The sequence below is a fragment of the Xiphophorus couchianus genome, chromosome 2 (genome assembly GCF_001444195.1).
Source record: "Xiphophorus couchianus chromosome 2, X_couchianus-1.0, whole genome shotgun sequence".
NCBI lineage: Eukaryota > Metazoa > Chordata > Actinopteri > Cyprinodontiformes > Poeciliidae > Xiphophorus > Xiphophorus couchianus.
In genome coordinates, this window is record NC_040229.1 from 11,554,660 (window position 1) to 11,582,500 (window position 27,841).

Consider the following 27,841-nt stretch of genomic DNA (forward strand, 5'->3'; position numbering starts at 1 on the left):
AGTGGAATAATAGAGCTTCAGGTTATGCAAAGGCATAACCTGCCTTTGCATAACCTAGTTTCAGGTTATGCATTTGCATAACCTGAAACTATGCCAGCTGGCAGTTGGTTATGTAGAAATCTTTCTTGGGGGCATCCCTCATGGACAAAATCATCAGGAAAGCTGGCTCTGTACTGGGACTAAGGCTGGAGTCCCTGGAAACTGTGGTGGAGAGGAGGACACTGAAGAAGGTTCTGTCTATTATGGACAATAAACAGAACCCTCTCCACCACATAGTGGACAGACAGCGGAGCACCTTCTCACAGAGGCTGCTCCAGCTCCGCTGTCGTAGGGACAGATACAGGAAATCCTTCCTGCCACATGCCATCTCACTGTACAATAAAAGCTAAATCATTGTTCTGCACTAATCAGTCCGATTTTGCACAACTGCACTATGGCACACTTGCTGTACATATATTTACATATACATATCTGCATTTTTTTTTTTAAATCTTTGCAAGGACTGCTCTTAAGTTGCTTTTTATATTAACAGCATTTTATATTTTTACAATTTATAGCATTTTATATTTTATTTTTATTTTATCTACAACTACTACTCAGTGGTAGTTGTTATTGTGTCTTGTCTCTATGCTGTAACTGCGAAGTAATTTCCCTGCTGAGATGAATAAAGTACTTCTATTCTATTCTATTCTATTCTATTCTATTCTATTCTATTATGACTGAAGTCCATTGTCCATGTGGTAATAACTGAGTTTTTCAACAGAACAATGCTGAAGTTCACAACGCCTGCCTAACACAGGCTTTCATCCCGGGAACTAAATCCAATTGAGAACACTTACGGTCAGATGGTCAGGAAAGTTTACAAGAATGAAGACCAGTTGCAGATAGTGGATGCCCTCAGTGAAGCTTCCTTAACTACTTGGAACAACAATCCCTCAAGCCTCCTGGAAACAATTCAGGTTAATTTATATATATATAATACCAATTCACAAATTAGATTTAGATTTCTCTTTCTCATTGTTTTACTTGTGGGGATTTACTAAGCATAACACTAGGAAAACAGATGTTGAAGGGCGAAGACAGACTTGAGCAAATATTTGATCAGTGCATGGTAGGCTCAAGTAAGTCAAGAAAAGGTATTAGTAACTCAAATACCTTTTCGTGGGAGTGATATTCATGGAAACCAAAGTCACAAACGTTGACACCCAGATGCGTTATATATAAGATAACGCATCTGAAGTGCACTAGTTGGCTCAAGTATCCAACACAGGACAGGGACGACTGAGGAACCATGAGAGGAGTCAGGCTCCTTTTAGAATGGGCGCTACCATGGCTCATTCTAAGTCTTGGACTATCTGCAGTCTCCTCTGGTATGTAAATTAATAAGAACTGATCAGAGCTCTATGCCTGACATAAAACCTTATTCTCATTTTAATTTACAATTTTTGTCTAACCGAAAAATTTCTTTCTTCTTTTTAAAGTACAAGTTCAAAAAGTGGGAGAAATGGCAGTGATTAAAGGTGAAGATTTAAATAAACAATATATTTGATTCTTTCTAAAGATAAAAATATTTGTATACTTTGAATTTCTCTATAATGAAAATTCTGTCCTTAAAAAAACAGAAGTGAGAGGTTCCCACATCAACCAGTTCTGCAGCACATGGGGGAACTTCCTTTACAAGACTTTTGATGGGGCTTTCTTCCACCTTCCCTCCACCTGTAACTACATCTTTACATCCCAGTGTAAGGGCAGCTATGAGAGTTTCAATATTCAGCTCCAGCGACAGGAAGTGGACGGGGAAGTCTCCATCACCAGAATTCTGATGAAACTGAATGGGATTGTGGTGGAGTTTGCCAACACTTCGGTTATGGTCATGAATAAACCGTGAGTTTATTGTTTTTTTTTTATGTGTTTCTCTTTTCAGATACTAGTTAATCTAAAGGTTTATACTTATGATTCATGTTTTATCATCACACTATAATTGCTTATTATCCTTTTCCAGTGTCTCCATACCATTCAGTGAGGGTGGCATTTCAATTGAGGAAACCATGTCCTATATTAAAGTTGAGGCTAAGTTGGGACTGACATTCATGTGGAATCAAATGGACTCTGTCTGGGTAAGTTTTGTTTGCTTTTTAAACATTTTTTAAAATTAAGGTAAATTAAACTAACTTTTTTTATTCAGTTCACCTTATATACTACTTGCAAGAAATTGTTTTGCAAGATATTTTGCAAGACTAGTTGGTTGAGTTCATACTCAGTTGTGTATAATCCAAATTATTTCAAACTGACCCATTAAATTTTAATGCAATCCAATTATACAGCCACATTCCACTCTAATTACATTTCATTAGATCTAAAATTAGTTGATTGTGAAATGCCGAATGGTAAAATATTAGAGAGATTTGAAAATTCTTTCTGAAAAAGGTTTTTTGGCACGTCTAGAGTCAAAAGTAGCTGTGACACTTTAGTGCCTTCCTTAGTGACGTGTAAATAATCCTACATTATTTGGACATAAGGCAAAACTCATGATTATTCATTGACTGACAAAATAGCAAATATATGGCCCTCATCAAGATCAATTACAAGTCTATAAAATAACGTTACATCAAATCTTTGAATAAAAAAAAAAACTAAACTAAAAAAAATATTTTAAAATACATTTCTGTCGCTTTGCATGAAATATATGTTTTGCTGAAATATTCGTAATCAGTCATTAACATATTCTTTACCAGTTAGAATTCCTTTGTTATAAAGTTTATAAGATTATATAAACATCTTCTGATCAGTGGTCATCAAGAAACATTTAGAAGCACTTTTAATGAAAATGAAATGTGTTTGAAAAGGAAAAGTTATTTGATAATTAAGCAAACTACTTTTGAATGACAGCATATTAAACAGGTGTCAGAGAATGTTTATACTGCTGTTTTGTAAATGTTTGCTCTTTGGGTTTTTATCCAACTGTGTGCACTGAGCACTAAAAGAAAGGCAGCTTGAGCAAAACTCAAGCCAGGTATACACAGATGGGCCAAGATTCCATCTGAAGATCTGTATTTGACTTAATTCTCAATTTCATATGCATTTAAGGTGGAGCTGGATGCCAAATTCAAGAATCAAACTTGCGGCCTGTGTGGAGACTTCAATGAAATCAAGCTTTCTGATGAGTTTGTCCAGTCAGGTATGTACTTCATGCATACGCTTCACACACAAATGGACACACATGTATCAAAGTTGAGAGTTGTGTTTTTCTTTTCAACACAGAGGTTTCCATAAGTCCTGAAGAATATGCGATGAACTGGAAAGTTGATAGTCCCACTGAAACTTGCAAAGTGGTTTCTTCCCAGGCTAACAACAATTGTTCAGATGGGGTAATTTTAAAAATTTGACATTTTGAAGCTGTTTTAGATTGATAACTTCATTCAATTAATGCGTATGACAAACTTAAACTTACAGAACAAACGCTGCAAGAAGTTGCTGTCAGGACCTGAATTTAAAAGCTGTCGCAAACTAATTGACTCTGAGTCCTTCATGAAAGCCTGTGTGGAAGACTTCTGTTACTGCAACAGCAACAGCAGTTCATGCTTATGTTCGACTGTGTCTGAGTACGCCCGACAGTGCGCCCATGCAGGTGGACAGCCAAAGCAGTGGAAGACAAAACAATTGTGTGGTAAGAGATGAAAAGGTTTTGTTCTGTATGTTTTGTACTACAGCTACATTAGAGTCATTTAATACATTGCAAGACATATTTTTTATGTTCTGGGTAGAAAAAACATGCCCTTTCAACATGGAGTATAAGGAGTGTGGTAGTCCCTGCATTGATACCTGCAAATACCGGCAGAAAAGTCAGCTGTGTGATGAGCACTGCATCGACGGATGCTTCTGTCCTGCTGGTTAGTTTCACAGTTATTATTAATTTGTAATCCAACTGTTGAACATTTTATAGTGTGATACTTGTACATTTGTCTTGTTATTTATGTTCCATAGTTAGATTGTCAAGTTAAGCCTCTTATAAATGTGCACTCTTAGCAATATCTAAGCCTTAACAGTTGAATTTATTTTGTTAAGTACACAATAGTACTCTGAGTGTTTACAAAATTTTCAACAGAGATCTTACATGTTCTCATCTCTAGCATGCTACCTTATTCAAACAGTAGTTGGCAAACTTTCAGATTAGAAAGATAAGTAAAAGCACAGAGTAGTAAAACTACTTTGAGTGTTGAAATATAAAATAGGTCACAGCCTTTGCTAGAAGCAGCCCTCTGCTTGTACAAGTTATTACAATGGGTCATTGTACAATCTATTACACAAAACTATTCATATCATCTCTAACATTAACTCTGTCACTTACACTAACATTATAGGATATTTAGATGCCACTTAAAAAAAAATCTGAACTATCCCTTTAAAATTTAAAAGTTAAAACCCTTAAAACAATTTAAAAGAATCATACATCTGTTATAGTCTCATAGTGTCAAAGCCAACACTCCCACATATATAACACTTACAGAATTTGATCTGGATTATATTAGTGTTATAATATTGACAATAATAATTACCAACTAATGCTTGTCTCCTCCAAGGTACAATCCTTGATGATATCTCAGAAAGTGGATGTGTTCCTGTTGAGCAGTGCCCGTGTTTCCACGAAGGCGAGACGTATAATACTGGGGAATCAATCATAATGCCCTGTAAAAACTGGTAAAAATAAATGAATGAATAAATGAATAAATAAATAAAAATAGATTACAGTATGCTTTAATATCTGTTTCTGAGATGGGAAGTCCAGTGAATTGACAACAGAATGTGTTTTTTTATAGCACCTGTTCAAAGGGTGAGTGGAGCTGTATAGATGCAAACTGTCCTGCTGTCTGTTCCATCAGAGGAGGCTCTCACTTCTCCACCTATGATTATAAGACATACAATTTCCATGGAAAATGTTCCTATATTTTGTCCAAGGTAAAGAGATATTAATAAAAACACATAGAACTAAATAGAAAATAAATGTTAGTTTCTTTTAAGCTGAATTATATTGAATTCCAATCAGATAATTATTTGATATCTGAATGTATTTTTCACCTTGTGGCTTTAGATTGAAGACAATGCTTTTACTGTGCTTGGTGATTTCGACAAATGTGAAAGGTCTGAAAAATCAACTTGTCTGTCTGCCGTCACACTTCTGTATCAAAATCACACGGTAAAATATTTGTCACACGTGCATGAGACTATATATTTAGATATCTGTGTGTATATATTTACATATAAAATTTACTGACTTGTGTTAGTAACTTGTGTTTTCCCAAAGATAATTGAAGTTAAAGACAAAAATGAAGTCTCATATAACCAACGGGTCTTTGAACTTCCTTTTTTCCTGGGTGAGTAGATGTTTTTTATTAGTGTGGCTTTTTCAGTGAAAATGCAACATAAATTGGTTTTGCTTGAAGTTTAATGAAATGTTTGAGATTTTATATGATACTTTCCATTTGCAGATGACATTAAAATCTTCCGTCCTTCTACATTCTTTACCATAATCCACACAAACTTTGGGCTTGATCTCGAGATTCAGGTCGTACCAATTATGCAGCTCTACATCAGAGCCGATGTCTCATTGAAGAGTAAAGTTATGGGTATGTTTATTCTTTAGGAGTTTTAATTGTGTGTTTGTGTTTTTAATTGGGCATAAAGTTTAAGTGTTATATTTATGTAGGTCTTTGTGGAGATTTCAATGATAACTCAGCAGATGACTTCAAAACTACAAGTGGACTTCCTGAAAGAACACCAGAGGCATTTGCCAACACATGGCGAACCAAATTAAATTGTCCAGATGTGAAAAATGACCTTGCAGACCCCTGCACTTTAAGCATTGACAAGAGTAAGTCATTGACATACTGTAGTTATCCATATATCACCCATAGTGCTCCACCAATTAACTTTTTTTTTCTTTTGTAGACACATATGCAAAAACCTGGTGCTCCCTCCTGACAGACACAACAGGGATTTTTTCACATTGCCATTCTAAAATAGACCCAGAAGAGTACTATGCTGTAAGCATGTAGCGCTTTCTGTGCACATCTAATTTCTATTTCTTTTTTGTTTTGCTCTTCATTTCCCATACCTTATAATGTTTAATCTAATCTTATGTCATTTACCTTCACAGACTTGCCTTTATGACACTTGTGCCTGTGAAAACAGCGAGGAGTGCATGTGTGCCACCTTGTCCTCATATGTCCATGCATGTGCTGCTGAAGGTGTATCCCTGAAAGGCTGGAGAACAGATGTTTGCAGTATGTCTAAGATGAACAAAATAGATAGAAATGCACAGTCTAAATAAAGCAATTATGCACCAAATATTCCTTTCCTTTTTCAACAGACAAATACACAACATGCCCTTCGACATTTGTGTACAATTACAAAATGACACACTGCGGTCGAACTTGCCGCTCTCTGAGTCAGTCGGACGTGACTTGCAAGGTTAAGGTTACCCCCGTTGACGGCTGTGGTTGTGCTAAAGGATCTTTTCTAAATGAGAAAGGAGTTTGTGTGTCAGCTTCAGAGTGCTCCTGTTATGCAGGAAACAAAGTGATACAACCTAGGGAGAAGGCCGATGTCCAAGGACAAACATGGTAAGGACTTCTAGGTGTCAGCAAGGGGCATACTGATATGTCCTACTCAAAAGACAAGATAAAATGTAGGTAATACTTTGTAGAAATGTAAGACTGCTCATTTTTGGTGCTTTTTGAAGGTTTTGAAATCACATACTGTTTGTAGGAATATATAATTGGTGTGGAATATTCAAGTCCAGGTTTTACCTTTTCCTATGTTACAGATTTTTAATGCTGGTCTATTTTTCAAGTGGTCTAAGTGCTGAGAAAAAACATTGAAATACTCTCCTTTTGTGCTGTCACATGAAGAACACAATTTACATACTCGGAGCAACTGCGTAGTGTTTTGAAATACTATCTTGTCATTTTAATATAGACTGCACAAACAGACTATACCTGTTTACTCCACTTAATGCAAATTACTCCTGTATTTTGAACCATTATTTGTTATTTATCTGCTTTGAAGTATAAAAAAATACTTTTTGTGGGGAAAAAAGGTATAAAATTAATTTTAAAGACAAAACTTTTTTTTGTTTTGAATGAATACCAATTTCAAGACTTTGTAATTACACTCTTAATTTTGTTTAACATATTTTTTTTTTCTGTCTTGCAATTCAGCACCTGCCACGCTGGAAAATTAAGTTGTAAAGGAGAGCCAGTAGCTGAGAGTATGTATCAAGTGCTTCAGTAAGGACAAGTTTAAACAACAGAATGCGTTAGATTGCAGTTTCTTTTAACGATGTATCATTGTCATCAGCATGCACCAGTCCCATGGTTTTCTTCGATTGCTCCAACTCCAAAGCACACTTAAAGGAAAAGGGGTCAGAGTGCCAGAGGAGCTGCGTCACAATGGACTCTGAATGTGTAAGACTCAGATGCTGGCAGATTAATACTTCTAAATAAAGAGTACTTATATGTTTAAGCAACTAAATAAACCGTAAATAAATTAACCATATTACACAGGTGAGTTCACAGTGCGTCTCAGGGTGTGTGTGTCCTGATGGCCTGCTATCAAATGGGAAAGGAGGGTGTGTAAAGGAGGAAGACTGTCCTTGCCCCCATGATGGAAAATACTATAACCCAGAAGAAAAAATCAAAGTGGACTGTAATACATGGTGAGATTTCATTCGCAGATTTAACAAGTACCAGATTTTTACACATTTCACACCATTCTGTCTCTTTTGACTATTAACTTCATATATTGATTAAAATCCTAGCACATGCAAAAACAGGAAATGGGAATGCACAGAAAATGACTGTGGTGCGACCTGCACCATATATGGAGAGGGGCATTATACTACTTTTGATAAAAAGAAATTTGTCTTTAAGGGGGATTGTGGCTACATCTTCTCTCAGGTATAGTTTGATGTGTTTTTATTTTTCTTAGTTGTTGTTCTTGTGTCAAGGTAAGTTTTGTTAAACTGACTTCAAATTGTTGCAGGATTATTGTGGAGACGATGTGAATGGTACCTTCAGGGTCCGGACCGAAAACATCCCATGTATTGAAAGTGGAAGCATTTGCTCCACCAGTATTAAACTCTACTTGGGGGTATGTAAATTTGGAGAAACACTGCATTGCATTCACAAAATACTAAGTTTTTTAGCCTGGTGATCAGTGCTTACATGCAAGAAAAAGTTTTGATGATACTAAACTATAAAAACTATATCTTTTTTTAAGTTGTAAAAAGTAGTGGTTTAAACCAAGAGTTTTCAAAGTGTAGAAAAAGCTAGCCTCCCATCAGAGAGCAAATCAACAACTAAGATTTAAGCAACCTTGCAGGTGCTACACTCGACATTCAATTCATTCCATCTGATGTGACTGACAGTTCTTTAGACTCCAGTAAAAAATAACAAATAAAAACACTGTGACCATGGAGCATCTCCATGAAAATCTTAAATCATAATTCCTTATATATATATAAAATAAATAAAATGTTATTATTTTTAAAATATGTTTATTTTTAAATATTAAGGAGACAGGATTCTCCATCCTTAATCAAATGTTTGCAATTAATTTTTCTTGTTAATTTATTCCCCTCATGTTGAGTCCCACCTGAAGAGGTTGTCATGCTGTTTTTTTTAACAATATTTAATTTAGAAAGAAAATAACTTTCCTTTAGATTTTCAGATATAACTGCAGTGCCTCCAGCTGTTCAGCTAAAGTTTTAAGCATCTAATTGAGTGTGAATGTTTCATTTGGTGTTGATGTGCTTTATTTATCATTTTAGAGGAAAGAAATTGTTCTGTCAGACGAAAGTGTCAAAGTTATCAGTCAAAGCAACGGGATTGACATACCTTTTAAAGTCCACACTATGGGTATATATGTCGTCATTGAGGCAAATAATGGCCTTCTTCTAATCTGGAATAAGAAAACAACAATCATGATCAAACTCAGCTCCACATTCAAGGTGAGTGAGGAGAATATCTAGAGTTTCTTGAATAAATATTTAAGAGCTTTCAATTCAGAAATGAGCATGCTTTTATTTTATGGCAGGGCAAAGTTTGTGGCCTGTGTGGAAATTATGATGGGGCTATCAAGAATGATTTCACTACCAGAAGCAACGCAGTTGTAGTTAATCCAACAGAGTTTGGAAACAGTTGGAAACTGTCATCCTCCTGCTCAGATGTAAACACCACACTGAACCCGTGTGCTCTGTACTCTAACAGACGTGCATGGGCAGAGAAACACTGCAGCATTATCAAAAGTGAAGTGTTTTCTGCCTGCCATGGCAAGGTGAGAAAAACTAAAGACATTAAATGCTAATGATAGTATAAATAAAGACATGTTCTTGCATAAACAACTAGAGAAGAATACTTTTCATTTGTTACCTGCATTTACAATTACGTTTTTCAAAAAAGGTGGAGCCAGAACAGTACTATGAGGCTTGTGTGGCAGATACGTGTGCCTGCAACACGGGAGGAGATTGTGAGTGTTTCTGCTCAGCTGTAGGAGCATATGCAGAAGCATGTAATGAGGCTGGAGCCTGCGTGAAGTGGAGAACCCCCACCATATGCCGTAAGTTTGGATTGGGTTTCTGAAAAGGCAGAAAATAAATTATCCCTGTTGGTGCTTGAGAACTCTGATGGCTTATGGGTAGTAATTCATGTTTGAAAATACAGAATAAAACACAGTTAAGATAACAAGCTTGCTTTTTGTTGTGTGTTAGATCTTAAAAATACATGCTCTTGCTACATATTTTATTTTCTGAAAAAAAATTACAATGTCTTGTATCTTGAACAAATACTTTTGATCTCATCAATACTACATATATTTGTGTAAAAATACTAACTTGAATTTATATTGTTGATTTCACAGATTCAGTTATGATAAATTTACCTCACCACAGAATAATTTTTTTCAGTGTGAGTTAAAAAACAAACATGTGGAAAAGGTTTTACCAGAAAGTGTTCTGTTGGACCATTATTATCTCCAGATACAGCTAAAGAGTAGTGACAATCAATTAATGAGGATAATGAGTCATGGAACTTATAAATACATGTATTACATATTCACTCAAAATATTCAACTTACTTTTATTCTGTTTTATCAGCTCTGTTCTGTGACTATTACAACCCTGATGGAGAGTGTGAGTGGCACTACGCTCCATGTGGAAAACCATGCATGAAGACATGTAGGAATCCTTCAGGGAAATGTTACAATAAACTTCCACCACTGGAAGGTAAGAATGATAAGAAAAAAAAGCATTTTAAAACTTTAATTTTATTAGATTGGTGACAAAGATATTTTATGTCAGATTTTTAAATACTCTTCAGGTAAATCCCATTAAATTATCACAGTTAAAATTGGGGATGCTTACTGAAATCAATAGGGCTTTTTGCAAACTTCCACTGCTCCAGAGCCCCTTTCAAATTATACAAGTGCAATAAAAACACAGACCCAAAACTCTCTTTGTGACTTACTTTATTTGCATAATAAATGTCAAATCCCATATTCCAAGACTGTGCTCCCCTTTTGTACTTGATAATGGCTTAGCCCTATTTTGTTGCCTGTCAAAATGTACTAAGTGCTGCAAACAGAAGCAAATCTTTATTTCTTCATCTATATCCTCACGTCATGTCAGTGCTTCGGCAGATCACCTAGCCATGCAGAACACATGAAGATTATCTGAAATCTGAAAAAAGGCTAAAGAAATTACTAAACCTTCTCTGTGCTTTTCTAAATGAATTTACTTCATAAGGGTGTTATCCATCATGCCCGTGGGAGCAGCCTTATTTTGATGAAGTTAGCATGAAGTGTGTGTCTGAGAAAGAGTGCGGCTGCTATGATGAAGACGGAAACCATTATAAAGATGGAGAGTCAATACCTGCAAGTGAAAATTGTCACAAGTGGTAGGATCCTTTCAAATATACTAATTTTGCGATGTTTAGTAAAGGAACAGGTTTCAAAAACAATATCTACCTAAAACGTCAAAATAAACTTTTATTATTTCCTTTACTCACAGTTCTTGCTCTTCAACACAGCCGAGATGTATTTATGATGTGAATGGTAAGGCAAAAATGTGTGCATATGTTTTGCAAAACAGGAGCTAGATTTTTGTCATTGTCTGCAAAATTATTGAAAACAAATCGTCATGAGCCATGTCATTATTTTGCAGCTTGTACCTGTGTCTACATGAATAACACCTACAAATATGACACTACAGTCTATGAAACACATGATGGAGATGGAACCTGCATCTCTGTTGTTTGTGGACCAAATGGAACCATTATAGGAAAAATGGTACCATGTATACATACACCAACAGCACCTTTTACATTTACTACGACTGGTAAGATAAGACACATAGAAATGCTGTGACACATATAAATTCATTTTAGAGTGTTTTGAATTAACTTTCTTTAATTTACCTTTGTTCTCATGTTGCTTCACAGCAAGTACTACAGAGCAGCCTGTAACTACAACTAAACCTGTTCCTACAGTCACAACTCAGGCAGTAACATCAATTCTGACTTTTTCAACTACAAGAGTTTCCACAAGTTCTAAAACTACAATGGTGTCTTTGTCATCGTTAAATCCATCTTCAACAACGTCTACAGTCACTGAAAGCCCCACAACTGAAATAGTATCAACCACAATACCTTACATAAAAACAACTAGCACTGAAAAACCCACAACTACAAACATAATTACACAAAAATCTACTACACCTTATACAGCAACCACAATCAAATTTACAAAAGTCTCCACAACACCTTACACAGAGACTCCTACTACAACAATAGAGACTGAAAAATCCACAGTCACAACAGCTCAAATTGAAAGTACTACTACCAATCCCGAAACATCTACTACAACACCCAGTGACTGCTATATTTGCAAATGGTCAAATTGGATTAACAATGACTATCCTGGACACAATAGAGATGGAGATTATGAAACATTAGAAAAGATTTCTGATCCAGATTTGAGTGTTTGTAGAAAACCACTAGAAATTCAGTGTCGAGCCAATTTTTTTAAAGATGTGCCTTTAGAAGATTTAAATCAAAATGTAACCTGCAGCCCTACAGATGGACTAATCTGTCGTAATAAGGATCAGACACCTCCAAAATGTTATGATTATGAAATTCGGGTAAAATGTTGCACTTACATATGTGGGACTAGCACAACAACAATTCATACAGGAAAAACTACCCCAACAATAGAGACTGAAAAATCCACACCAATAATTACATCAAAACCTACAACACCTCATATAGAAACTACAACTACTGGCACTCAAACATCTGAAACTACAAACATAATTACAGAAACAGTCTCCACAACAACAATTCATGCAAAAACAACTACCCCAACAATAGAGACTGAAAAATCCACAGTCACAACAGCTCAAATTGAAAGTACTACTACCAATCCCGAAATATCTACTACAGCACCCAGTGACTGCTATATTTGCAAATGGTCAAATTGGATTAACAATGACTATCCTGGACACAATAGAGATGGAGATTATGAAACATTAGAAAAGATTTCTGATCCAGATTTGAGTGTTTGTACAAAACCACTAGAAATTCAGTGTCGAGCCAATTTTTTTAAAGATGTGCCTTTAGAAGATTTAAATCAAAATGTAACCTGCAGCCCTACAGATGGACTAATCTGTCGTAATAAGGATCAGACACCTCCAAAATGTTATGATTATGAAATTCGGGTAAAATGTTGCACTTACATATGTGGGACTAGCACAACAACAATTCATACAGGAAAAACTACCCCAACAATAGAGACTGAAAAATCCACACCAATAATTACTTCAAAACCTACAACTCCTCATACAGAAACTACAACTACTGGCACTCAAACATCTGAAACTACAAACATAATTACAGAAACAGTCTCCACAACAACAATTCATGCAAAAACAACTACCCCAACAATAGAGACTGAAAAATCCACAGTCACAACAGCTCAAATTGAAAGTACTACTACCAATCCCGAAATATCTACTACAGCACCCAGTGACTGCTATATTTGCAAATGGTCAAATTGGATTAACAATGACTATCCTGGACACAATAGAGATGGAGATTATGAAACATTAGAAAAGATTTCTGATCCAGATTTGAGTGTTTGTAGAAAACCACTAGAAATTCAGTGTCGAGCCAATTTTTTTAAAGATGTGCCTTTAGAAGATTTAAATCAAAATGTAACCTGCAGCCCTACAGATGGACTAATCTGTCGTAATAAGGATCAGACACCTCCAAAATGTTATGATTATGAAATTCGGGTAAAATGTTGCACTTACATATGTGGGACTAGCACAACAACAATTCATACAGGAAAAACTACCCCAACAATAGAGACTGAAAAATCCACACCAATAATTACATCAAAACCTACAACACCTCATATAGAAACTACAACTACTGGCACTCAAACATCTGAAACTACAAACATAATTACAGGAACAGTCTCCACAACAACAATTAATGTAGAAACAACTACCCCAACAATAGAGACTGAAAAATCCACACCAATAATTACATCAAAACCTACAACTCCTCATACAGAAACTACAACTACTGGCACTCAAACATCTGAAACTACAAACATAATTACAGAAACAGTCTCCACAACACATTACAAAGAGACTCCTACCTCAACAATAGAGACTGAGACAACCACAACAATGTTTAAAGAGACATCCACAACACCTCATTTAGTAATTGTAACCCACCGACCTGAAAAACCAAGTACAGCACATTTAATTACAGGAAGAGTCTCCACAACAACAATTCATACAGGAAAAACTACCCCAACAATAGAGACTGAAAAATCCACACCAATAATTACATCAAAACCTACAACACCTCATACAGAAACTACAACTACTGGCACTCAAACATCTGAAACTACAAACATAATTACAGGAACAGTCTCCACAACAACAATTCCTGCAGAAACAACTACCCCAACAATAGAGACTGAAAAATCCACACCAATAATTACATCAAAACCTACAACACCTCATACAGAAACTACAACTACTGGCACTCAAACATCTGAAACTACAAACATAATTACAGGAACAGTCTCCACAACAACAATTAATGTAGAAACAACTACCCCAACAATAGAGACTGAAAAATCCACACCAATAATTACATCAAAACCTACAACTCCTCATACAGAAACTACAACTACTGGCACTCAAACATCTGAAACTACAAACATAATTACAGAAACAGTCTCCACAACACATTACAAAGAGACTCCTACCTCAACAATAGAGACTGAGACAACCACAACAATGTTTAAAGAGACATCCACAACACCTCATTTAGTAATTGTAACCCACCGACCTGAAAAACCAAGTACAGCACATTTAATTACAGGAAGAGTCTCCACAACAACAATTCATACAGGAAAAACTACCCCAACAATAGAGACTGAAAAATCCACACCAATAATTACATCAAAACCTACAACACCTCATATAGAAACTACAACTACTGGCACTCAAACATCTGAAACTACAAACATAATTACAGGAACAGTCTCCACAACAACAATTCATGTAGAAACAACTACCCCAACAATAGAGACTGAAAAATCCACACCAATAATTACATCAAAACCTACAACACCTCATACAGAAACTACAACTACTGGCACTCAAACATCTGAAACTACAAACATAATTACAGGAACAGTCTCCACAACAACAATTCCTGCAGAAACAACTACCCCAACAATAGAGACTGAAAAATCCACACCAATAATTACATCAAAACCTACAACACCTCATACAGAAACTACAACTACTGGCACTCAAACATCTGAAACTACAAACATAATTACAGGAACATTCTCCACAACAACAATTCCTGCAGAAACAACTACCTCAACAATAGAGACTGAAAAATCCACACCAATAATTACATCAAAACCTACAACACCTCATACAGAAACTACAACTACTGGCACTCAAACATCTGAAACTACAAACATAATTACAGGAACAGTCTCCACAACAACAATTCATGTAGAAACAACTACCCCAACAATAGAGACTGAAAAATCCACACCAATAATTACATCAAAACCTACAACACCTCATACAGAAACTACAACTACTGGCACTCAAACATCTGAAACTACAAACATAATTACAGGAACATTCTCCACAACAACAATTCCTGCAGAAACAACTACCTCAACAATAGAGACTGAAAAATCCACACCAATAATTACATCAAAACCTACAACACCTCATACAGAAACTACAACTACTGGCACTCAAACATCTGAAACTACAAACATAATTACAGGAACAGTCTCCACAACAACAATTCATGTAGAAACAACTACCCCAACAATAGAGACTGAAAAATCCACACCAATAATTACATCAAAACCTACAACACCTCATACAGAAACTACAACTACTGGCACTCAAACATCTGAAACTACAAACATTATTACAGGAACAGTCTCCACAACAACAATTCATGTAGAAACAACTACCCCAACAATAGAGACTGAAAAATCCACACCAATAATTACATCAAAACCTACAACACCTCATACAGAAACTACAACTACTGGCACTCAAACATCTGAAACTACAAACATAATTACAGGAACAGTCTCCACAACAACAATTCATGTAGAAACAACTACCCCAACAATAGAGACTGAAAAATCCACACCAATAATTACATCAAAACCTACAACACCTCATACAGAAACTACAACTACTGGCACTCAAACATCTGAAACTACAAACATAATTACAGGAACAGTCTCCACAACAACAATTCATGTAGAAACAACTACCCCAACAATAGAGACTGAAAAATCCACACCAATAATTACATCAAAACCTACAACACCTCATACAGAAACTACAACTACTGGCACTCAAACATCTGAAACTACAAACATAATTACAGGAACAGTCTCCACAACAACAATTCATGTAGAAACAACTACCCCAACAATAGAGACTGAAAAATCCACACCAATAATTACATCAAAACCTGCAACACCTCATATAGAAACTACAACTACTGGCACTCAAACATCTGAAACTACAAACATAATTACAGGAACAGTCTCCACAACAACAATTCATGTAGAAACAACTACCCCAACAATAGAGACTGAAAAATCCACACCAATAATTACATCAAAACCTACAACACCTCATACAGAAACTACAACTACTGGCACTCAAACATCTGAAACTACAAACATAATTACAGGAACAGTCTCCACAACAACAATTCATGTAGAAACAACTACCCCAACAATAGAGACTGAAAAATCCACACCAATAATTACATCAAAACCTACAACACCTCATATAGAAACTACAACTACTGGCACTCAAACATCTGAAACTACAAACATAATTACAGGAACAGTCTCCACAACAACAATTCATGTAGAAACAACTACCCCAACAATAGAGACTGAAAAATCCACACCAATAATTACATCAAAACCTACAACACCTCATACAGAAACTACAACTACTGGCACTCAAACATCTGAAACTACAAACATAATTACAGGAACAGTCTCCACAACAACAATTCAAGTAGAAACAACTACCCCAACAATAGAGACTGAAAAATCCACACCAATAATTACATCAAAACCTACAACACCTCATACAGAAACTACAACTACTGGCACTCAAACATCTGAAACTACAAACATAATTACAGGAACAGTCTCCACAACAACAATTCATGTAGAAACAACTACCCCAACAATAGAGACTGAAAAATCCACACCAATAATTACATCAAAACCTACAACACCTCATACAGAAACTACAACTACTGGCACTCAAACATCTGAAACTACAAACATAATTACAGGAACAGTCTCCACAACAACAATTCATGTAGAAACAACTACCCCAACAATAGAGACTGAAAAATCCACACCAATAATTACATCAAAACCTGCAACACCTCATATAGAAACTACAACTACTGGCACTCAAACATCTGAAACTACAAACATAATTACAGGAACAGTCTCCACAACAACAATTCATGTAGAAACAACTACCCCAACAATAGAGACTGAAAAATCCACACCAATAATTACATCAAAACCTACAACACCTCATACAGAAACTACAACTACTGGCACTCAAACATCTGAAACTACAAACATAATTACAGGAACAGTCTCCACAACAACAATTCATGTAGAAACAACTACCCCAACAATAGAGACTGAAAAATCCACACCAATAATTACATCAAAACCTACAACACCTCATATAGAAACTACAACTACTGGCACTCAAACATCTGAAACTACAAACATAATTACAGGAACAGTCTCCACAACAACAATTCATGTAGAAACAACTACCCCAACAATAGAGACTGAAAAATCCACACCAATAATTACATCAAAACCTACAACACCTCATACAGAAACTACAACTACTGGCACTCAAACATCTGAAACTACAAACATAATTACAGGAACAGTCTCCACAACAACAATTCAAGTAGAAACAACTACCCCAACAATAGAGACTGAAAAATCCACACCAATAATTACATCAAAACCTACAACACCTCATATAGAAACTACAACTACTGGCACTCAAACATCTGAAACTACAAACATAATTACAGGAACAGTCTCCACAACAACAATTCAAGTAGAAACAACTACCCCAACAATAGAGACTGAAAAATCCACACCAATAATTACATCAAAACCTACAACACCTCATACAGAAACTACAACTACTGGCACTCAAACATCTGAAACTACAAACATAATTACAGGAACAGTCTCCACAACAACAATTCATGTAGAAACAACTACCCCAACAATAGAGACTGAAAAATCCACACCAATAATTACATCAAAACCTACAACACCTCATACAGAAACTACAACTACTGGCACTCAAACATCTGAAACTACAAACATAATTACAGGAACAGTCTCCACAACAACAATTCATGTAGAAACAACTACCCCAACAATAGAGACTGAAAAATCCACACCAATAATTACATCAAAACCTACAACACCTCCTACAGAAACTACAACTACTGGCACTCAAACATCTGAAACTACAAACATAATTACAGGAACAGTCTCCACAACAACAATTCATGTAGAAACAACTACCCCAACAACAGAGACTGAAAAATCCACACCAATAATTACATCAAAACCTACAACACCTCATACAGAAACTACAACTACTGGCACTCAAACATCTGAAACTACAAACATAATTACAGGAACAGTCTCCACAACAACAATTCCTGCAGAAACAACTACCCCAACAATAGAGACTGAAAAATCCACACCAATAATTACATCAAAACCTACAACACCTCATACAGAAACTACAACTACTGGCACTCAAACATCTGAAACTACAAACATAATTACAGGAACAGTCTCCACAACAACAATTCATGTAGAAACAACTACCCCAACAATAGAGACTGAAAAATCCACACCAATAATTACATCAAAACCTACAACACCTCATACAGAAACTACAACTACTGGCACTCAAACATCTGAAACTACAAACATAATTACAGGAACAGTCTCCACAACAACAATTCATGTAGAAACAACTACCCCAACAACAGAGACTGAAAAATCCACACCAATAATTACATCAAAACCTACAACACCTCATACAGAAACTACAACTACTGGCACTCAAACATCTGAAACTACAAACATAATTACAGGAACAGTCTCCACAACAACAATTCATGTAGAAACAACTACCCCAACAACAGAGACTGAAAAATCCACACCAATAATTACATCAAAACCTACAACACCTCATACAGAAACTACAACTACTGGCACTCAAACATCTGAAACTACAAACATAATTACAGGAACAGTCTCCACAACAACAATTCAAGTAGAAACAACTACCCCAACAATAGAGACTGAAAAATCCACACCAATAATTACATCAAAACCTACAACACCTCATACAGAAACTACAACTACTGGCACTCAAACATCTGAAACTACAAACATAATTACAGGAACAGTCTCCACAACAACAATTCATGTAGAAACAACTACCCCAACAACAGAGACTGAAAAATCCACACCAATAATTACATCAAAACCTACAACACCTCATACAGAAACTACAACTACTGGCACTCAAACATCTGAAACTACAAACATAATTACAGAAACAGTCTCCACAACACATTACAAAGAGACTTCTACCTCAACAATAGAGACTGAGAGAACCACAACTCCAATTGTCATTGAAACATCTACAACACGTTACGTAGAAACTCCAACCTCAGGAATTGTAGAAAAATCTAGCACCATCATCACTGGAGAAACCACAAAACCAGAAAGCACTGGCAGAACAACATTGTGCTCTTGCAATTACATGAATCAGGCTTTCTCACCTGGTAAGCTTTGTACTTTTTTCATAATTTGTTGTTGCTGTACTTGATATCTATTTATATATCAAATTTAATTAACAGATACTCGTATTGTAATAAGGCCCTGGTGACACTCAGATCCTGTGGTTCTGAGAGCAGAGGGGAAGGGGAATAATTGTAAAGGGGGGTAGGTATTGGAGGATGGGAACAGGGGAGGTCAATGCCGCCCCCACAAAATGCCACTCTAGGCGGTTGCCCTTGTCACCCATATGAGAAACTGCCACTGTACAGAAACTTTAACCTGGTTTTACTCCTGTATTTATTAGCAGAATAAATTCAGATGGCAAATGATGCTCATTTTGCCATCGTATTCTTACTTGATGAGGGCAGTGTTGAACTGTTTATGAAATATTCTATTCTGTTCTATTAAGAAAATAACGTATCAACAATTTCCATTTTTTTCTGACATAATTTATTAATTTTATCTCAAACTTTTCTTTTTACTGTAAATTAGGTAGCTTCATGTACAACAAGACTGATGGAGTCTATTGTTTCACTGCCTACTGCAGTTTGAACTGTAGTGTTGAAAAGCATGCCAGACCGTGTCACCCAACAACTCCACCAAGACCTCCAGCTACCACAAAGAAAGCTGGAACTACAACACACATTGGCACATCAACACCTCCTAAGATAGACTGCCCATTTCTTACACCACCGAGAAAGGTAACCAACCTTATACACTGTCCATATTAAAAATAGTGTTGATTTAAAAAAAAAAAGACTTATCACTCAAGGCAGTTTAATGTGAAGCAGCTGAGAAAATCTGTAAAATTAATTATTTGCTTGTGCTTGTTGGCAAATGTTGGCAAAAAGCTCACTACATATACTGAAGCAAGCAAAAAATATATTTGCTTGTTTACAATCTCTTCTTTTGATTAGATTACATTGCCTTTAATGGCTTGACCACCACGACCAACTGTTTAAAAAAAGTGTAAACAAGCATTCAAATTATAGCCAATACAATTTTGGGTATTTGTATTCTACAATTTGAATATATGCCAGTAGAGAGTTTAAATATAAAGACTGTGGTTGTATATTGCTGAAAGTATTTATTTTACAGGATGGAGAATCCTGGAGTTCAGACAAATGCACCAAAAGCACCTGTGAGAAAGGAAAAGAGGTCACAGAACATGTACCATGTAAATCAGCACCCATACCAGTTTGTGACAACGGTTTTGAACCTATTAAGGTTTTTGACAAAGGAGGCTGCTGTTTTCAGTACGAGTGCAAATGTGAGTTTGATGAAAAAATTTCACACAGCTACAGATAGCTACATGCAATATTTTGTGATTAAGCACAATTTAATGTTAATATACTGTTTTCAGGTCTTTGTACAGGCTGGGGAGATCCCCATTACAATACATTTGATGGCCAATATTACAGTTTCCAGCACAACTGCACATACGTCTTGGTCAAAGAGATAATTCCCAAATACAATTTAAAAATTCTTATTGACAATGAAAATTGTGATCCTTCTGGAACTGTGACGTGCCCCAAAGCTTTGATTATATATTACAAAAACTATGAAGTAACTCTTACACAGAATAGAACCCCAAAAACTCAGAATTTGGTACGTATGGCTATCTCTAACCTTCTCCAAATATGTTTGTATTATATAAATGTAATCATGCTTTTTTTCACCTGTCATTCATGTTTAGATATATGTTAATGGAACAAAAGTGACTCCACCCTACTCAAATAAGGACTTCATTATTACAAGCGCAGGAATTCAGATGGTTCTTGAAATCCCAGAGATAGATGCCACTGTTTCATTCACTGGGCTTCTGTTCAGTATTGACTTGCCATTTTCACTTTTCCACAGCAACACAGAAGGACAGTGTGGTAAGCAACCCTATAACTTGTGACAAGCTAAAAATAAATGGTGATTCTTATCTTAGTAGGTAGAAAAATATAATGGCACTGTTTAGTAAAAACATTTATAATAGCATTTTGTTAACAATGGATAAATACTTTTAGTTGAAATCACTACATCTCCCAAAGAAAACTTTAATTTATAGCTTTATGCAAGAAATAATTAGAGGGAAAACCCTCGCTGCACAATACCATGATGAGGAAAACAACCAACATGCAGTCGATACAAAAGTCTCCTCACCCCTGCCAGTTTTCATGTTTTAAAAACAATGGTCCATTATGAACCATTTCAACACCTTTAATGTGACACACATCCTGTACTATTCAACTGAAGAACAAACTAATCTGCCAGAGCTAAAAATGTAAGAATGAAAGAAGGGATAGAGTCTTGAATACCAAGGTACCAATGGTACCAATACCATTCACATTAGGAATGTTAGAAACCTTTTCTATTTGTGAGTTTGTAATCTATTTCCTATGGATGTTTCTTCTTTTTAACAAGGCTACTGCGACAATAACAAGAAAAATGACTGCAGGTTACCAAATGGTGAAATTCATCCATTATGCTCTGAGATGGCATATAACTGGCATGTAAAGGATAAAAATAAATCATACTGTGAATCTGTGCCTACTCGACCTCCTCCAATAATAGAGCCAACGAAACCGCCATGCAAACCTGCCCTCTGTGAAATCATAAACCACGAGTGAGAATTTACAAAATAAGTTGAACATGTAAAAACATTTTTCTGTAAACCTAATTTAACTTGTTTTATGTTCATTTTTACAATAAGGATGTTCAAGAACTGTCACAAAAAAATTGCGCCCAATTCATATTATGAAGCTTGTAAATTTGACGTTTGCCAAATGCCAAATTCCACTGTGGGCTGCACCAGTCTGGCGGCATATGCCATGATGTGTGCTGGGGAATCTGAGTGTATAGACTGGAGAAACCTGACTAAAGGAGAGTGTGGTAAGACGGCTTTGCTTCTGTAGAAAGTAATTTCCTCTCAAATGGAATTTTCCATGCATGTTATTGTTAATGCAATATACTTCTTTTTGTTGCAGGCTACAAATGCCCAGAAAATAAAGTATACAAGGCCTGTGGGCCAAGTATTGTTGAAACCTGCAATGCAGGGTAAGGACACTGCTTTTGCAGTTTATAATTGAAAACTGACAAACAACAATGAAGACATTTTTTGCATATTAGGATGTCTGTCTGCCTAACATTGACTATGCAAGCTAACAAACCTTTCTAACAAATTTACTTGTCTTTTATCACAATCAGAATGTACAAATACTGACCAGTGAATTCTCAAATACACTTTTGCTTCAAACCATGCTCAACCTCACATTGACAAGAAATTTTCTATCCATCGTGGCTGCCAACAGTTTTTTATCAACACCTACAAAAAATATTTGAGAATAAAGTATCACCTACAGGTTAAATATTTTCAAATTGTCATTAAGAAAAAAACTCAAGAACATTGAAGAAACTATCTAATCAATCGATAATCATTCGCTTTGCAGTTTCCAAGTCTAGAATTGCTCCCACAATGTATTAGGTGGCACCAGGAGTGGTGTAATTTGGTTTCTGTAGTGTCCTGTAATCAGTCAAAACCAGAGAAAAGCTCAACATAGACAATGTCTTGTAGGTCATTTAAACAGTACTACCAGCCTGTGATAAGAGCTAAATCTGGCTTCCTTCATATCTGAAACCACACATATCCCCCTGAAAGGATCAAAAACAAACTACATGTTGAAATAATAAATTTTCAAAGTCAGTTTATCTATTGTTATGCCAACCAATTTGTTATATCACCAAGCGATATTAAATTGAAACGTAACTGTGGTCCCAAACACAGTTTATAGTTAGCAGTTATACTGTAAAACAGAGCAGTTTTCTGAAAGTTATTTATGTAACATAAAGTATCATCTCTGTGATTGCTATTGTTCCTGGTGTATTTATAATGTTTGACAAAGTGTTTAAAGCAACATGGTGTCAAGTGAAAGTGGTAACATTGAAGTAAGATTCCTTGGAAATATTTATTGTTTATTTGGGATATTTCCTAATGTTTACTTGAATGCACTATGCTGCATTGTGATTCCATTGTTCTTCACAAGTTGGAAGCTGAATTTTAACTGTCATTTGTTTTACATTCAGATTCAATAATAAGCTCAAACAGCAGTGTGCAGGACAAGAAGCTACTTGCAATGGATTAGTGGAGGGATGTTTCTGCCCTGTGGGGACGATGTTGTTTGGTCCAGGCTCTGACACCTGTGTCTCATCCTGTGAGAATAGTTTTTGTTCTTTGCCAGAACAATGAACAATGTATTTTTGTTTAATATTCAATTAAACCATTTTTATTGTTTATTAAGGTTGCACTGGACCTGCTGGTGAACCTAAACAGGTATATTCTCATACATTGTCTTTTTTCTATCAGTTTGTCTGTTGCTGTAACATATATTTTTTTCATAATATTAACAGATTGGTGACACATGGAAAAGTGGCTGCCAGCAATGCAATTGTGACAAAAGTTCTCTGAGTGTTAAGTGTGAGCCTCTAGTTTGCCCGACACAAAAACCAATAAAGTGCACAGAGGATGGCGAGGTGTTGGTAAACCAAACAGTTAACTGCTGCCAGGAACTGACATGTGGTAAGCAATTTCAATTAGTACAACTGCATTTATGACATATAACATGTTTTAGCAAAAAGAATCTAAATTAACTAACTGATATACACCATGTTTACCAACAGAGTGTGATAAAAAACGCTGTTCATCACCAACACAAAAGTGTGAACTTGGCTTTGAGTTAAATGTCAAAGTTTCCAATAAAAGCTGCTGCCCGGTCTTCACCTGTGGTACGTTTCTTACTATCACTACTCATCATTATTTATTACTGATAATAATAATGATTGTTTCCCAAAAAAGTATAAAAAATCATCTTTCTATTGACTACTTCCGATTTCAACTCGTCAATTACTGTAAATACCTCACAGTGTTTAATTCAGCTTTCCATCATTACCTTTTCCCATGTTCACTTCCTCTCTTGAAACAACCCAGCAGTTTTTCAAATGCAAAAACTAATCTTAATATCAACATAATCCCTTTTACTGTCTCATGTAGAACCAAAAGGTGTATGCGTCTACAATGATACAGTGTACAAGGTAAGAACTGTTTTTTGCTGTTTTAATATGTCGTACCTTGTATGTATAAATACTTTTCATTGTGTTTCCCACAGCCAGGTGCAAACTTTTCCAAGAACCCATGTGAACACTGCCTCTGCACAAACAAACAAGATCCAAAGACTAAGCTGAACACCATAGAGTGTCAGCAAATACAGTGTAACGTCATTTGTAAAAAGGTAATTAGATGATGTTAATGCCAGTTAAGTTGTATATTGGATAGAAATATTTTACATTATAGAAAATGTTACTCATAAGATCAGATAAGTAACTACAAATGTATTTTCTAAATATTAAAAGTTGATGCTATGTGACTATGACATATATGACTATGTGCATCAGTTTGGTTTTGGTACTAATGGTAACAGGTTTATAATGGCTCAACATTTCTTAGTTATTTCAAATCATACTCTTTAATTTAGATGATTATTCCCGATACAATTTCTGACAAAATACTACAACTATCCAGTTCAATAAATTTTGAATCATGTTAGTGTTGCAGTAGAATGGATGTTATTTTATATCTTATTGCCAGATAGCATTCCTTTACTAGAGCTAGAAGTTGTTAAAATTACATAGACTAAATTATTTCCAATTAGAAACTTATTAAACTGTACATTTTTGATAGGGTTACGTGCATGTGGATCAGCCTGGAGAATGCTGCGGATCATGTAAACAGACACACTGTATTTTTGACGTCCCTGGTTTGAACTCGCCAGTAATTCTTAAGGTACAATACAAACATACAAAAAAATGCTTAACAGCTTGCAACCTTCATCGCAGTTCTAAGTCACATTGTGACTACACTAACCCTGCTCTTCTACGCATGTTCACAGCCGTCAGAATCGTTTTCACCACCAAACGACAACTGCACCCAATATGATTGCCAGAAGGTGAAAGATGAATTCATGGTTTTCAGAAACCAAACTACATGTCCTGCATTTGACCCGGACAACTGTGTTCCAGTGAGTATTAAGTGCCTTAAAGAAAGTTGATGTGTGTTTTGGTCTAAGATGATAATATAGTATATAACATTTTTATAAATAAAATTTTTTGCTTTACGATAAGTGGGCTTAATAGATGCTTAAAAAATGACTACTTTGATCTGTAAAACAGTAATAGCAATAAAATGAGTTCAGGCATGTGAGGCGGGTCAACATTATACTTTAACAAAAATTAGGCACTGCACACTTCCAACACAGAAGTGTGACATCAGTGATCACAGTCACACGTGTAATTTTTTTATGCATTTCAGGGAACAGAAACAAGTGACATGAATGGATGCTGCAGAACCTGTAAGTATCGGGTTATGAACTTGCAAAATACTACATAATGTTTCAAAAGATGTTAGTATACAAAAATGTCAGCCTCCAATTACATCTTTCACAACTATAAATACATTTTTGGTTTTAATTTTAAACAACTTTTAGGCTATAAATTACTTAGTCCCTTAGCTTTCTGCAATAGAATGTGTCAATTGAGGATAATGAGGATGTAAATACTTAGAATTTTGTCAAACAGCATAGAAGCCTAAAAAAGTAGAACATTTTTAGACAAGAAACAAAAATGATAAACTTAGATTTTTTTTTATTGTCCATTATGTTGTCCCTGCAAGTGTGTGTTTCTAAAACTAATTATTTGTGGTTCACAGGTACACCTCGCTACAACTGTGAGCTTCACAAGAACACTACCAAACTGTACGTAAAGAACTGCGAGTCAGTTGAGCCGGTGGAGCTCACATCCTGTGGGGGATCCTGTGAATCATCCTCATCTATGTAAGATTTGTAAATCATTTAACTAAAGCGTATGCAGCAGAATCTACTAAAAAATTATATGTTGACATGGATGTCTCTGTCTTTATTTACAGGTACTCAGTGGAGGCCAACAGTCTCATGCATTCTTGTACCTGCTGTCGAGAGATTGCTACCAGCAAGAAAGAGGTGGAGATGAAGTGTTCAGATGGCAGCAAAATTAAACAGGCATACATTTCAATTGCAAAGTGTGGCTGCCAACCTGCTAAATGTAAAGAGTGGGACAAACGTTGATGGGACACACGATTAAGGCCAACAATGGAAATTTTAACTCTTTAGGGGAAACAGATTAATACTTATTTACAAACACTATGGGTGCTTTCATGCTTTGAAATACGCAGCTCTGTAGATCGAACTGATCCAAAATATTTTTAAAAGCACGTGCTTATATGGAAATTTTCTTTAGGGTGGAATAGCTTTGAATATATATTCATCTTTTGATTAATAGGAAATTGCTGTATCTGCTGTTTCAAACTTCTGTCTTTGACTCAATAAATTTCTAATTCATCAATGATCTGAGTGTTTTTTACTATGCTAAATGTTTATTCCTTAGTACAATGCAATAGTTTTTGAAGTCTATTACAATAACAGCATTTTAGTTGTCTGTTTTCAGTTGGTCATTATTACTATTCAGTTTGTGATCATTTGTTTAAACTGCATGATCATAACATGTGGAGGGAGAATTCAATATTTTTACTTTATACATTCATAAAAGTATTCTCTCCTTGGCACAATTATAAAATTTACTTAAATACTTAAATGAAACTAACTAAAATTACCATACTTAATTACAGTTATTCTGTTTGGTAACTGTTTTGCAAGGTCTCTTTCATGTTTCTGAACGATTCCCATTTATTAACTTGCACCATATGTTCAGACTGTAGAGAGGGTTTTTCACTAAATAAAGAGACAAAATATATATCCAGATTTTTTTTCTTCCTTCCAGTAAATAAAAAAGCAGTTGTGAACAAAAGGTGCCAACTATTAACATAGCCAGTGACTTGCCTAAGAAGTAGTTTTAAGCTTTTGACCACTTGCTAATTACAAATCTGTCATTTATATTGCTGCAAAATGTATGAAAATCTATCTTTTCTTTCCATTTTGGGACCAGAGGTCATAAAAAAAATAGAATTTGTAATTGCATTATTGAAGCAGAGTTTGGTACCTTTGACTGAAATGAGTCAATGCAAACTGTTCACAATTTAAACTGGTATAAATATAAGTTTATTTGACAAAATATTTCACTAACTATGATAGAGATAACACTTACGAAAACCCTGAGTTTTTTTTAGATAGGAAATGATATAGAAGATTTAATGTATCTAGTATTTATCTTTAGTATCTATCGTTGAGATTTGTGACAGTGCTTCTGCAAAATAATTATTTTTTTGTGGGCCCTTTAATAAAACATATAAAAACAGAGA

General features: G+C 35.4%; 2 protein-coding genes across 2 annotated transcripts; both read left to right on the forward strand.

Moving 5' to 3' along the window:
- Window positions 1-1,236: 1,236 nt before the first annotated feature.
- Window positions 1,237-13,672, forward strand: LOC114152567 (mucin-5B-like; the record flags this gene model as incomplete). Its single annotated transcript, XM_028030498.1, has 30 exons — window positions 1,237-1,370; window positions 1,482-1,520; window positions 1,623-1,884; window positions 2,003-2,117; window positions 3,088-3,178; window positions 3,262-3,368; window positions 3,454-3,667; window positions 3,765-3,890; window positions 4,581-4,698; window positions 4,818-4,956; window positions 5,090-5,194; window positions 5,303-5,372; window positions 5,487-5,624; window positions 5,705-5,869; window positions 5,947-6,041; window positions 6,155-6,281; window positions 6,368-6,620; window positions 7,218-7,267; window positions 7,357-7,463; window positions 7,563-7,714; window positions 7,817-7,955; window positions 8,041-8,148; window positions 8,828-9,007; window positions 9,094-9,333; window positions 9,459-9,615; window positions 10,151-10,279; window positions 10,799-10,949; window positions 11,063-11,106; window positions 11,216-11,389; window positions 11,493-13,672. Coding segments are annotated over exons 1-30 (6,054 nt in total), but the record flags the coding sequence as incomplete, so codon positions are not given.
- Window positions 13,673-13,684: 12 nt separating this feature from the next.
- Window positions 13,685-26,931, forward strand: LOC114134233 (mucin-2-like). The gene is made up of 19 exons (XM_028000672.1): window positions 13,685-19,517; window positions 20,005-20,213; window positions 20,611-20,782; window positions 20,876-21,120; window positions 21,209-21,392; window positions 21,925-22,126; window positions 22,214-22,392; window positions 22,488-22,557; window positions 23,584-23,711; window positions 23,799-23,830; window positions 23,908-24,076; window positions 24,178-24,282; window positions 24,548-24,588; window positions 24,663-24,785; window positions 25,235-25,336; window positions 25,443-25,571; window positions 25,862-25,901; window positions 26,258-26,381; window positions 26,474-26,931. Exons 1-19 carry the CDS (start codon window positions 13,745-13,747, stop codon window positions 26,649-26,651), a joined length of 8,205 nt encoding a protein of 2,734 aa, XP_027856473.1. The 5' UTR covers window positions 13,685-13,744; the 3' UTR covers window positions 26,652-26,931.
- The last annotated feature ends 910 nt before the right edge of the window (window positions 26,932-27,841 follow it).

Bases quoted from the DNA above. Each gene is read 5' to 3' on its own strand.
- LOC114134233 (XM_028000672.1), top strand. From the start codon at position 13,745: ATGTTTAAAGAGACATCCACAACACCTCATTTAGTAATTGTAACCCAC. The intron at 19,518-20,004 runs GTAAGCTTTGTA...ACTGTAAATTAG, and splicing joins GAATCAGGCTTTCTCACCTG to GTAGCTTCATGTACAACAAG. The intron at 22,393-22,487 runs GTAAGACGGCTT...TTTTTGTTGCAG, and splicing joins CCTGACTAAAGGAGAGTGTG to GCTACAAATGCCCAGAAAAT.